Genomic DNA, 14,396 nt, shown 5'->3' with positions numbered 1-14,396 from the left:
GTGGTGCAATAGTTCTGCAACTGTGGACTCTTGTAACAGCTGTTCAGTTTTAGCTAAATGATGATTTGCATTTTTACCGCACCTTTTCCCCCAAGAGATGAAGGCATTTTACATTCAGTAATAAGGCCTAAGATGAATTGCAACCAACGCAACGTGCTTAGTGTGCTAAACACTCCTGTGGGGGAAAAATACTGAACATTGTTAATATACCCTTGACCAACACTGGTAAATACACGAGCCCGGGCATGCATTGAGAAAGAGATTAAAATTGTGCAAAACTGCAACAGCAGTACTCTGCCTCTGCAGCCGGTGCAGTTTGCTTTTTGGACCGCTGGCGGTAAAAGCTGAAGCTGGCCCACAAAAACAAAAACAAACCCCAGAAACTTAAAAGTATCACAGCCACGTTCACTAAGTAAACACTACTATTTCCAGTTTACATTTGGATGTTTTCATTCTGTCGATGGCATGGACAAACTACCAAACAACAAACTAAAGTCTACAACGAGAAGGGAGGATTAGAAAATAGGACAGGGTTATCGCTGAGCGTCACAGGTTTTTATTTACCTTTCACGATACAACTTACAGATGTTATGTTTTAAAAAAAATCCACCGAAGATGTCAGGAAACATTTCCTTCGGTCACTTCACCTCCCCTGGCGTCTCAGCCACCTAGACCTACGCTCTGCTTCGCCGTCAGCTCGCCTCGGGCGAGGAGGGTGCAGTAAACAGCGCCCACACAAGAACCCGGGGTGAGGCGGTTTCCCGTCTCTTCGCCAAGGCTCTGTGGATGTGGGTTTTTGAAACCCTACCACTCTTCTCAGCACCGCTCCTCGCTCAGGCCAGGAAAAAAGAGTGAGAAAACAGCCAGAGCAAAAGAGAAAACCAGCAAGAAGCCCGGGCCTCCGCGCGCTCACCGCGACAAAACGCGGCGCACGGGGGGCGGGGCCAAGGCGCGGCGTAGGAGCTCCGCCCCGTCACCGCCCCGCCTCCTTCCCCTCACCCCAACCCTCCGCGCCGGGGAGTGACTGACTCCCGCCAGCCCCTCCACGTCAATCAACCCTCCTCCTTCTCGCACTCTCTGCACCTTGTTATTAATCTCAATACCGATATCGCCCGGACGCCTCTCCCCCGGCCCTCGGGGGTGTGAACGTGTGTGAGCGGCAGCGAAGGCACCGAAAGCTGGCGTCTCTGTTCAACCTCGGCCCCAGCAGCACCCGGCGCAGCGGCTACCCCCGCAGCGGCGGCAGCCCCAGCACCAAGAGGCCAAGGCCAAGGCCAGGCTCTGCGTGGCTCTCGGAGCAGTAGCCGCGGCTCCGGCCCTGCGGGGGCGCAGCTTCCTTCGGCTGGGGCCTTCGCGCCGGCGGCCGCGGCCGCGGGGCCTCTCCTGCGCGCCTGGGGTCACTGTCCTCGAAGCCCGGCGGCGCGGCCCTCGTCCCCCTTCCCGCCCCCTGGTCTGTCTCCTCGCTCTCTTCAGCCGCCCTCCGCGCCGCCGCCTCTGCCGTTCGTCAGGCGGCCCGGCCCGGCCCGCCCGCCCCGCATCCCCTCCGGCCGGTGCCTCTCCCCCCCGGCGGGCTGCCTGCATGTCTTTGCTGCCCTCAGCCCCGCCGCCACCGCCGCCGCCGCCTCCCCCGCCGCCGCAGCACCAGCACCAGCCGCCCCGTCGCCGCCGCCGCCGCCGCCGCCCGGACCCCGGCGCGCTGAATGCAGGTGAGGAGGGGGCGCGGGCCCCCCGAGACCCCGGGCCCGGGTTCCCTGCGCGCCCTCCCGCGAGCCCCGAGTCCGGGCCCTGTGTGCCGCCGCGGCTTCCCCTCGGGGCGGGCGGGAGCGAGGCCCGCCGTGGGTGTTTGTGTTTGCGTCTGCGGCCGCTGCTCTGGAGGGGAAGCATCTGTGGGGGCCTGGTGCGCGCGCGCGCGCGTGTTTGTGTGTGTGTTTCCCCTGCCGCGGGGAAATGGCTGCTGTTGCTTCTTCTGGGCCAGAGGAAGAGAATGAGGTAGAGTGTTATTTTGCCTCCCAGTAGGATCGAGAGTGTTGGGAAGAGGAGCGCGTCCCCGGGGAAATGAGGTGGGAGAGGGACAAATGTGCGTGTGGGTGTGCGAGTTGGGACTTTGGCGGGCGGGGAGGCGGCCCGAGGACCCACGGCGAGTGGGTGTGTGTCGGGTGACTGGAGGGGGCGGCGGGGCTGACCCGCGTCTCTTCAGAGGCGGGCGAAGGTTCCGGGGTGTGTGTGTGTGTCGGGGGTGGCCCGGGGCCGGGACCCCGGAGTGGCGTGTCCCTCCCGCTTTGTGGCTGAGGCTCCCGAGCCTCGCAGGTGAGCGCTGTTCCTCGGGGGCCGGCCGGGGAGGGCTGAGTGAGTGCGGCACACGCGCGGCAGCGGGGCTGGGAGAGGTGTGGGTCGGTGCCGCGCCGCGGATCCCAGGGCCGCCGATCCCCGGCCGCGGCAGGAAGCGCGCCGGCCTGCAGCGCGGCCTAACTGCCTGGGCGCCCGCCCGCCTCCCCGGACGCCTCCCGGGACGCCGAGCCCGCGCGAGCCCACGGCGCTGCCTCGGGCCTGGGCAGGTGAGGGTCGGAGGCGGGACTCGTCGATTGCCGTCGCCGTGGCCGCCTCCGCGTCTCCTGAGAGGCGAAGGCTTATTTTGGCGTTTCAACTGCAAGCCTTCGCCCGGCCGGCTGTGGGACCCGAGGGAAAGTGAATCAGAACAGTCAGTCTTGGGAATACGCGGTGTCGTGTTCCCTTCTTTTCATCCTTCCCCTAAGGCTGTGTGGAGGGACTGAGTAAATATTTTGGATTTTTGTTGCAAATACTTTGCCATTGGTAAGCTTTTTTTTTTTTTTTTTAAATTAGACAAACATTTTCTTAGAAGGGCTGAGTAAGAAAGGGAAACTGGCTTTCCTGGCCTGTGGTATTGGTGGGATTGGATGGATTTTGTGCATTTGAAATTGTTTTATCCTGCCTCCTAGGGGGAGAGGCGTGTACGCGCCGCCGAGCTGAGGAGCTGGGTGAGGAAGAGGAAGTTACTGGAGCTGTCATCCTCCTTAACTCGGCCGGCTATTGAGCTTAGACTGTTTAGGTGGATTGTGTTCAGGGAGTTTAGCTGAGCCGTTTGTACACATTGGAAGCACAGTGTTACATTTTACCGTATTGCCTCTAGTTATCTTGTCAATCAAGATAGGCTCAACAAACACGTTTTCCTCAGTCTCCAAAAACTAGATCAAGCAACCTCTGTTGTCTACACAGTATGTGCTGCTGGAAAGCTATTTTGAGAATAGCCTAAGCAAAACTCAGTTGTAAAGATAAACCTGCTGCCAATAGGTCTACAGTGCATTTCAGAACCAAATACAAATGGCATTTGGATAATTATTTGCTAATGTGCTTTTCTACTCCAACCTCATTACATTTGTATGTAGTTAGATCATTTAGCTAGAACCCTGCTGTGGATAAAATCGTAATACAGTTTCGATCCTTGTAGGCCGTACTCTGTGTCATGGCCAGAGATTGCTCTTTGCACCTGGTCTCACAAAGAAATAGTGTATGCTGTTCACGGGGAAGTGGAGGGAAGAGAAGGAGGGGCGAAGAGCTGTTCTCTATTACCACTACTGGAAAAACAATTTAACATACGTAGTTAGTGGGAAAAGGACTTGTTTTACAGACTTCAGTTAGCATCCCAGCTGTGTGATTTTTCCATAGCTGTTTGACCTTAGGCAACATATCTATAAGCCACAGTTTTATCAGTCACAGAGAGCTAATACCTTTATAGTAAGGTCGTTTTGAGAATAGAATGAGAAAACATATGTTTGGCATATAGTAGATGCTTAGTTAAATTTTAGTTCTGCCTCCTACAGCCCTGACTATGGGCATTGAAGAGCCTTTGCAAACACAAATATGATTAATTATTTAGAGCAATATTAAGTAACTATAACGTAAAAAAGACAATGGAATCTTTCAGAGCCCTTCAATGTACAAAAGGTATATATATAAACAACTTTAATTTATATAAGAAGTCTTTTTTATAATAATAAAAATAGTCATTAAAATTGCCTAGTTATTTATAAAAATAGTCATACTTAATATTTTTTTTTCATATTTTCAAATAGACCATCTCTCAGTTTCATTATTCTTTATGATTTTCGTTTTGTAGCCCTGGAAAAAAATTTTCAACCTCTATATAGCACATATATGTTTCAATACAGTTAAACATTAAAAAGGATCAAGGAACCAAAATTTATATAGATCCCCAAAGTTTAAATGCTACGAAAAATGCTAGCTCATGTTGACTGATTTGGTAAACAGAACTTCTTAGAATATTTCTCTGAATGTAAGGTAAAATCCTCTGTCAACTTAATTTTCAGTACCTTTCCATTTTTATTATTTTGTCTGGAGAAGGAAGTGTGTTCATTAAATTTTAACTGTGCTGTGTGGAAAAAATAATGTCATGGAGAGGTATGGAATTTAAGGTAAAGATAACAGGAAAGTTAATATAAAGATTGTTTTCTTTTTGTTTTGGGAAAAGACAGAACAGAGAATGTGGGAGTTTGATTGGTTTAAGTTCGTCATGGCCCTATTTACAAATGCTAGGTTTCCCAGTAGGGCTTACATAATTTATTTTTATCAATAATGATAAGCTTTAAAAAAATATTATTTTCTAAAATTCAAACTAAAATTTCAACACATTCAGTATAACTTTTATGCATATTTTTATATAAAAATTTCTGTGAAGGTAAGAGTCACAGGATGGGTAGGGGGAAGCTCTCATTGAGGAGCTTGAATTTTTATAAATAACTAGAGGCAACTATTAGAATGCAAAATGTGATTTTCTTAAAGTGTGTGTTGTGGGAGTGTGTATTTACATTGAACAGAATCTTCTGCCATATGGTTATATTTAAAGGAATAATTCTTACCTTAAAACTATAAATGATACTTTTTAATACTTTAGAAACAATGAAATAGAAGGGAATCTGCTCTTATTTAGTATTTGGTAAAGTAATTTTCATTGGACTTTATGAATTATTTTAAAAGACTTTATATATTTTTTTTAATTTGGGAGAATTGGGAAGAACATTTCCCTGTAATAATCATGAAAACAGATGATATTGAACTATAAAGATATTTAGATATGAAGTGGAAGTACTAAGGTTATTGTTTAGACTAAAGGAATTATGTCACAACAAAATCAAGGTGGAAACTTGTTTAGATTTTAAAATTTAATGTTACTTAAATGGGCTTTTAAGCAATCTTTCCAGAATATCTGTTATTAATGTCTTTAATTAGGGAGAATTGGAATACTTACGAATTTCTGTAGGTATTACTTTGGGTAATGCTAATCAGAGTAATAAATACATTCCAAAATTTCAAAGAAGTTTACTTGCTTTCATGACAGTTCCAGTGCAGATGTTCACTTGCTTTCATGACAGTTTACTTGCTTTCATGACAGTTCCAGTGCAGGTGCTCCTGGTTAGCAGGTTTCTTGTGGCTTTCCTCTATGTTGTTTAGGGACTCATACAACTTAGATCTTGTGACTCCACCATTTCTTAGGGCCTTGGAGTCCTCCCTGTTGCCTGAAGACCATTTCTTAAGAAACTCCAGACTTAAATGACAAACATTCCTCCAAATTTTATTGGCAAGATTTGTCACAGAGTCTTATTTGAATGTAAGGGGAGTGGGAAATGTCCCTGGCTGGTGGAAAGCTTGGCCATCTCTGCTACAAGGGGCATTTCATGGTGTTATTTTAGATGTTAGCATATATTTATGAAATTACATCCAAAAGGTGAATTATGATAGTTAAGAATTGCTTTCCATCTTCAAAGAGTAAAATTGGGTGTGAGTGGAGAGTGGTGGGGAGGAGAAAGGAGAGAAGAGTCACAGGAATGGGAGGGGGAAGCTCTCATCACTGAGGGGCTTAAATGACAAGTGAGTTTCTGTAGCTATTTACAAATATAAATTTTTCAGAGAACATTACAGTTGGATTCTGTAACCTTTAGTGGGTCTCTCCTGTAGTATCCAGTTGTTGATTGTCATTGTGCTTTAATGAGTTCTGGCAGTTTGAGTTATTTCTCTTTGTATTTTGAAATCAGTTCAGATCAGTAGGACAAAACTCTGAATTTCAGTTTCTGGGTATAGTTTCATAGGAAACACATGTTTTGAATTTTCTTCCTCTGCTATTGGGATAGATGATGATGATTACTTTATACTTTGAGGGAAATCTTATTTAGGTGGACCTTACCATATTCTCTTGTTTGTTGCTGCAGTTTTTATAATTCTAAAGTTATTCAAATTAATACATGTGAGCCTTAACCCAGAAAGACCAATAAAATCATCAAGTAAACAACAGAGGCTTAATTATTAATTTGTGCTCATGCTTCGTGATGAAAATACTACAACTTTCTTTTACTAACTGCACTGACACTGGACCTAATACAGTAAATGGTATTTTATCACTGGACAACTTTAATTTTAATTGAATCACAATTTATTCTGTGATTGTGCAGGGTTATTATAATGTGAAACCTCAGCTCTGTGTCACCTTTACTTATTTTTTATTCTAAGAGTTTGGTTAGGGATCTCTGGGGAGTTACATATAATCTCTTTATTTCCCAAAGGGAAGATTTTGGAGTAGTCTGGTTAACTTCTCCATGGTAAATACTTCTCTAACATCTTGCATCTTGAAAATTAAAAACCTAATCTGAAGACCCACTGTGTACCTATTATTGTACCCAGTTCTAAAGAGAAGTATGAAAGATGTAGAGGCATATAGTTTGTGAGTAAGGGAGATAAAGCATATAATTTAGTTATTTCAAAACAAATGAACTAGTGCGAGTCAATATGATATAAACTGTTTATAGACATTCTGAGATATAAAATGGAATGTCAGTTGGGTCAGGAATTACTTAAAGGGTTGCTTTTTTTTGGACAACTTTTATGAGGTATAATTTAGATACCTTAGAAGTATCCATTTAAAGTGTACAACTCAGTAGTTTTTAGTATATTAACAATTGTGCAACCATCACCATAGTTAATTTTAGAACATTTTCATTACCTAAAATATAAATCCTGTATTTTTCAAGAGTCACCTTTCATTCTCTTATGCCCCTAGTTCTAGGCAATTACTACTTCCTTTCTCTATAGATTTGGCCTATTTTGGACATTTTGTACAAATGCAATCTTAATATATGGTCTTTTATGATAAGCATATTTCACTTACCATGTTTTCATGGTTCATCTGTGTCATAGCAAGTATTTCATTCTTGTAATGGCTGAATAGTATGTCAGCATAAGAATGCACCACATTTATCTATTCATAAGCTGATGGACATACACTTTTTGGCTATTATTATAAATCATGCCACTGTGAACATTCATGTACAGGTTCTTATGTATGTATGTTTTGAATTATTTTGCATATGTACCTAAGAGTGGAATTGCCGGAACGGATACCACTTTGTGTTTAAACTTTTGAGGAACTTCTAGACTGTTTTCCAAAGCAGTCGCAGTATTTTACATTTCCACCAGCAGTGTATGAGAACTCTAATTTATCCACTTCATGCCAACAATTGTTATTATCTCCTTTTTTCATCATAGTTCTCCTAGCAGGTGTGATTTGATCCTGGTTTTGATTTGCATTTCCCTGATGGCTAATGATGCTTTTTCTGGGCTGTTGGACATTTGTATATCCTCTTTGGAGAGAAGTGTGTGAAAAGACTCAAATTCTTTGCCCATTTTTATAATGAGTTTTTTTTTAAATTGTTGAGTTGTAAGAGTCTTTTATATACTCTAGATGTGTCCCTTATATATGATTTGCAAATATTTTCCTCCATTTTGTGAGTTGTCTTTTCATTTTCCTGATGGTGTCATTTGAGGCACAAACGTTTTTAGCTTTATGAAATTCTTGTTATTTTTGCTGTGCATTTGGTGTCATATCTAAGAAATAATGATTTCTTGTTTCTTATCTAGCTAATGTATCTAATGTATCTAATCTATCTAATTTATTTCTAATCTATATCTAATCTATTTCTAATCTATCTAATATGTCTAATCTAAGGCCACAGATAGTTACTTCTCTGTTTTGTCCTGAGAGTTTTATAGCCTTAACTCTTACATTTAGATCTTTGATCCATTTTGAATTAATTTCTGTACATGGTCTGTTGTAGAAGTCTAATATCTCTTTGCCTGTGGGTACTTAGTTGCCCCAGTACCATTTATTGAAAAGACTGTTCTTTCTCCATTAAATTGTATCATCACCCCTGTCCAGAATTAATTAACTGTGTGAGGATTTATTTCTGGACTTTTAATTCTATTTCATTGATTTATATGTTTATCCTTATACTAGTATGGTCTTGACTACTGTAGCTTTGTAATTGAGAGGTCTGAGTCCTCAAACCTCTCAAAGTTTTTCCTTTTGAGAAGAAAAAAAGAAAAACTCTTTTTTTCTTTTTCAAGATTGTTTTGGCTATTTGAATCTCTTGTATTTCCATATCAATTTTAGGATCAGCTTGTCGGTTTCTGCAAAGAAGTCAGCTGGAATTTTGATGGGGATTGTGTTAAATCTGTACATCAATTTTGGGACCACTGCCATCTGAATATTAGGGCTTCCTGTCCGTGAACATGGGATGTTTTTCTATTTATTTAGATCGTCTTTAAGTGTCAACAGTGTTTCATAGTTTTCAGAATATAAGTTTCATACTTCTGTTGCTGCATTTCTTCCCAAGTATTTTATTCTTCCAGATGATATTGTAAATGGAATTAAAAAAATTTGGGGGGTTTTTGCATGGCAAGTGTATAAAAATACACTTGATTTATGTTTGTTGATCTTGTATCCTGCAACCTTGCTGAATTTCTTAGTTCTAATAGTTTTTTTTTTTTTTTCTTTTTTTTTTGAGAAGGAGTCTCACTGTGTCGCCCAGGCTGGAGTGCAATGGCGCGGTCTCGGCTCACTACAACCTCTGCCTCCCGGGTTCAACTAATTCTCCAGCCTCAGCCTCCTGAGCAGCTGGGATTACAGGCGCCTGCCATCATGCCTGGCTAATTTCTGTATTTTTAGTAGAGATGGGGTTTCACTGTGTTGGCCAGGCTGGTCTTGCCGACCTCGTGATCCACCCTCCTTGGCCTCCCAAAGTGCAGGGATTACAGGTGTGAGTCACTGCACCCGGCCAGTTCTAATAGTTTTTAAGTGGATTCCATAAGATTTTCTACATACAAATATCATGTCACCTGCAAACAAATGAAGTTTCAATTCTGCTTTTCCAGTATGGATGCATTTTAGTTCATTTTCTTGCTTAATTGCCCTGGATAGAACCTCCAGAACATTACTGAAAAGAAATGTCAAGGGAAGTCACTTGACTTGCAGCAATCCTTGTGTTGTTCCCAGTCTTAGGGGGAAAACATTCCATCTTCTGCCGTTAAGTAGATGTTAGCTGTGATTTTTTTTTTTTTTTTTTGTTAAACTGCTCCTTGTGGAGAAGGGCTAGCCCATAGGCAGGCAGTGTGCGGAAAGTAGTGAGCTATAAATTTTTCATTAATAGCCTTTATCAGGTTGAGGAAGTTCATTTCCTAGATTGTTGAGTGTTTGTGTAAGTGTGTGTGTTTGTGAGAGAGTGTTAGGATTGAGTTTTGAGAGAATTGTGAAATGTGCGTTAGAAAAGTAAAGATGCTATGTCAGGTAATAAGGGGCAGATAATAATGCTTATCTTGCTGGAGGAAGAGGGGCTAGATTTTCCTCTTTTTCCCTCTCCCTTTCTTCTCCATTCCTTTCTTGTTTTTGTTTTGAGATGGAGTCTCGCTCTATCGCCCAGTCTGGAGTGCAGTGGCCTGATCTCAGCTCACTGCAACCTGCGCCTCCCAGGTTCAAGCGATTCTCTTGCCTCAGCCTCCTGAGAAGCTGGGACTACAGGCTAATTTTTGTACTTTGAGTAGAGACGGGATTTCACTATGTCGACCAGGCTGGTCTCGAACTCCTGACCTTGTGATCTACCCGCCTCAGCCTCCCAAAGTGCTGGGATTACAGGCGTGAGCCACCATGCCTGACCCATTCTTGATCTTTAATCATCTTCCCATCAGTCCACATGCACATTTGGAGAGGACTTAATCTTTTACTGATCTGAATAATTAAGATTTTTTGAGCAGTGGAAGTATCCTTTCTTTTGAAAAATACTAAAAACCGTGTGGAGAATTTCTTACTGAATAGCTTGATAGCTAGCTTTGGAGGGCATCAGAGAAGATACTAAATCATAAATGAAGTGCCAACTGCGGACTTACAAAGAAGTGAACACAGTGGAATACTTCAGCCATGAAGAATGAAATCCATCTTCAAAAAGAATGAAATCCTGTCATTCTTGGCAACTTGGATGGAACTAGAGGACACTGTGTTAAGTGGAATAAGCCAGGAACAGAAAGGTAAAACACCACATATTCTCACTTCTAGGTGGAAGCCAAAAAAAGTCGATATCATAGAAGTAAAAAGTAGAAAAGAGGATTCTAGAGGCTGGGTGGGAAGGGTAGGGAGAAGAGGGCTAGGGAGAGAGAGTGTTAAAGGGTACAAAATTATAGCTAGATGGGGGAGTAAGTTCTAGTGTTCTGTGGCACTGTAGGCTGACTATAGTTAACAATATTATGTAGTTTCAAATAGCTAGGAGGAAAATATTGAATGTTCCAAATGCAAAGAGATGATACATGTTTGAGATGATGGATATGCTGATTACCTTGATCTGATCGCTACACATTGTATGTATGGAAACACCACTGTGTACCCCATACATATATACAATTATATGCCAATTAAAAAATTTAAAAAGTAAGCAAACCTTTGCCATATTGGGGGTATGGTTAATAAAAAATTTTATGTTTAGTTTAATGTACTTTGAATCTAGCTGTCAGCTGACATTCTCCCACCCTAAACATTTCAGCATCAGAATGGCTTTGTTTTTATAAGTTTTCTTTATAATTTTCTAAAAAATTTAACAAATTTCATATGAAACTTTGCTCAGTAAGGTAAAGTTGTGTTTCACTTTGATGTGGTGATTACCCTTTGTTTACTTTTTGAAATTTTAATTGTGTTCCCATGTATCCACATTCTGATTAGATAAATATTTTTAACAATTTTTATTTTTGTCTTCATGTATAGCTCTCAGAAGTTAAGATAACTTTGAGTTTAGCTAAGAATATTCCTGTTAACAGGTGAAATTGGAAAGTGGTAATAGAATTTTTGTTTTGTATTTTTGTTTTGTAACAGGTTTATTAATTTTCATTAATTCTTTTTAGTCTGCTTTAAAATTTTGGTACAGATACAATTTATAATTATTTTTAAAGAAATAAGTAGTTTGTTTTGCTCTTTGAGAAACTCATCATTTGTACTGAATAGATGCCTGGTAATTTGGGGCTTTCAAATATTGTTTTTATTTATTAACAATTGAAATTGGTGACACAAAATAGAGATTAAAACACTTTATGTTCCTTATATTCATCTTTTGCAGAGAGAACCTCCCTCTCTAATCTTAAAGTTTAAACTCTATTTTTCTCTTTCCCATATTACTTAAATAGATTTCCTAAATGAGTAACATAAATTAGAGTTATATAATACCAGCTACAAATACTGCTAAAAGAATAGAACTAAATTTAGTATATCCCGACCTTAATGTCTCTCTATACAAAGACTTTGTTGGAATCTCATATATCCATTGCTTTCTAATCATAATGCTTATTATATTTAACAAAGCAAAGCTCAGAAATTACTTACAGGGTATGTTCTTCTATAGGTTCATATTTAGTACAATCTTCTGCAATATCTGCATATAATTTTATGAAACAACATAATGTGAGTTATATATAGAATGGTAGCCTTGAAACACTGTCAGAATTTGAATCACCAAAATATAACCTGTTAATTAATATTTATTAAGCTTCTATTTGTTATAGACTATTGTATTCAGGGTTCTGGAGAATAAAAAAATGTAGAATAATCTTTCTACCAGGGAGTGGAGCTAATATTTTCTTGACTACTGAGTACCAAGGAATGTGAAAAGCCACTCCCATCCTTCCCTTTAAATGTGTAATCTAAATTATTCTTCATGGAAATCCTGTGAGAGAGGCAGTATGATTCTGATTCTGAAGCTGGTTAAGAAAGTGAGCCTTGGGTCCTCCACTTTCCAGCTCTATGGAAACTCATTCAACTTCTCCATGCTTCAGTTTTCTCATCTGTAATAGGGAGATAATATTCCTTATCTCGTAGAGTTTTGTGAGGATTAAATGATGTAGTACTGTAAAGTATTTAGGACACTACCTGGCACATCTGTAGTAAAAAACCAAACTAAAAAACAATACACGTACACTATTACTGTTTCTTATTAGGAAAGAAGTTAATTAACGTCCCCAAGATTACAACCAGATCTATTTGAATTTAAAACACTCTTATACTATAATGCTTACACTTATAGGATGTTTAAGTCTGGATCTAGTAAACAGGTGAAGGCAGAATATGCTAAGTGACTAACATTAAGTGCTATGACATACGGAGTACATATGGATTTTAAACTACAGGGATAAGTAAGAGAGGAGATAGATGTTGCTCTTGCCTTTATGATGAGAAGAAAGGCAGGGAAAAAATTAATAGACTACTGCAGTATCTTCCTTGCTAGTCTACAACTTCCATTATATCTCCTTTAACATCTTTTCCTTGTACACATTGTCACCAGAGAAATCCTTGTAAAATTCATCCCACATTGCTTAAATTCTCTACTTACAGTCCTTTGATAATAATAGTTACTGTTTTCTGGTTACCTACTGTGGGCTAGGGATAGGAGACAGCAAGCTTCTCTTCTTTTCTCTTCTCCTTTTTTTTTTTGAGATGGCAGAGTCCCACTCTCACCCAGGCTGGAGTACAGTGGCATGATCTCAGCTCACTGCAACCTCCACCTCCCAGGTTCAAGCGATTCTTCTGCCTCAGCCTCCCGAGAAGCTGGGATTACAGGCGCACACCACCACACCCGGCTAATTTTTGTATTTTTATTGGAGATGGGGTTTCACCATGTTGGCCAGGCTGGTGTCGAACTCCTGACCTCAAATGATCCACCCGCCTCAGCCTCCCAAAGTGTTGGGATTACAGGAATGAGCCACCTCGCCAGGCCTAGCAAGCTTTTTTCTATGAAGGGACAGATGTAAATATTTTGGGTCATGTAAGATCTCTGTTGCATATTCCTTTTGGCTGCAATTTTTTTGTTTTTTAACAATCCTTTAATTTTTGTTGTAATTCTTTTTTAGCAATCCTTTAAAAATGTAAAAACCATTCTTTGCTGCCAAATCAGTCTGGATGCAGTTTATTGACTGACACCTATGCAAGGAGATTTACTGAACTAACTCATTTTTTCTTGTAACAATCCTGGTAAAGTTGATATTTATTTCTATTTCACAGTTGAGGAAATTGAAGCTTAGAGAGGCAGATTTGATGAAGGTCAAGTAAGTGACAGATTGAGGCCATTGGAATACCTAAACCTGTGTACTTTCTAAGATATCTTGCTGCTTCCTATTACTTTTAAATAAGATGCAAATTTCTTAGCATTATATGTAAGGCCCTTGATGATCTTGTCTTTGCTTACTTTTCTAGTTTTTGTATTTGTTACTCCTCTCTCTCTCTCACATATTCCCTAGCCTAGCTGTAGTGAGTGACTTACAGCCTGGTCTGTGCTTTATATATGCCTACAACACCTTATACTTTATGACCTCATTGATTTCTTTAATAATCTGCCTCTGGTACTTCCTACTCTGGGAAACCTTACTTGGTACTTCTAGTCCTTGCTTTATGAACTTTTTCTGTGCTCCTCTAGCATTCTGTGCATTCTTCATTCATAACACTTACTACATTGCCTTGTGTTTAACTTGGGTTTATGTCTCCGTTTTGCATTAGACTGTGAGTTTTTTTTTTTAAGAGATGGAGATCTTGCTATGTTGCCCAGGCTGACCTTGCATTCCTGAGCTCATCAGATCCTCTCCCTGTAGCCTTAGATTGTAGGATTTTTTTTTTTTTTTTTTTGAGATGGAGTCTCACTCTGTTGCCACGCTGGAGTGCAGTGGCACGATCTCGGCTCACTGCAACCTCTGACTCCCTGGTTCAAGTGATTCTCCTGCCTCAACCTCCCGAGTAGCTGGGATTACAGGCACGCATCACCACGCCCAGCTAACCAAGGTGGGCAGATCAGCAGGTCAGGAGATCGAGACCATCCTGGCCAACATGGTGAAATCCCATCTCTACTAAAAATACAAAAGATGGTGAGATTTTTAAGGGCATAGATGATATATGCCTTACTTTTGTAGCTCAAGTGTTTGATACATAGTAGGGGCTTAATACAGAGTTTGGCATATAGTAGGGAACTGGAAAGTGTTTATTAAATGAATGAATAATTAAATGGCATTACAGA

The 14,396-nt window shown here is 41.1% G+C and overlaps 1 protein-coding gene across 9 annotated transcripts in view; it reads left to right on the top strand.

Moving 5' to 3' along the window:
- The first annotated feature begins 1,146 nt into the window (after nt 1-1,146).
- CNOT6L (CCR4-NOT transcription complex subunit 6 like) overlaps nt 1,147-14,396 on the top strand; it is a 109,162-nt gene continuing 95,912 nt past the window's right edge. The window contains exon 1 of one of the 9 annotated variants that reach the window (XM_054484902.1): nt 1,147-1,706. Coding sequence is in view for 4 of the 9 variants with exons in the window: in XM_063663786.1 (XP_063519856.1) it covers nt 1,985-1,989 (5 nt within the window). In the remaining 5 variants the exon portion in view is untranslated. Of the gene's footprint in view, nt 1,707-1,833; nt 2,061-2,147; nt 2,308-2,445; nt 2,812-8,918; nt 10,384-14,396 lie in introns of those variants that run through there. The other 8 variants (XM_063663786.1, XM_063663787.1, XM_054484899.2 and 5 more) reach the window with 8 other exon arrangements.

Source organism: Pongo pygmaeus, chromosome 3, assembly GCF_028885625.2.
Source record: "Pongo pygmaeus isolate AG05252 chromosome 3, NHGRI_mPonPyg2-v2.0_pri, whole genome shotgun sequence".
In the NCBI taxonomy this organism is placed as follows: Eukaryota; Metazoa; Chordata; class Mammalia; order Primates; family Hominidae; genus Pongo; species Pongo pygmaeus.
The sequence above is the reverse complement of the archived record's forward strand: the minus strand, read 5'-3'. Positions and strand labels throughout refer to the sequence as shown.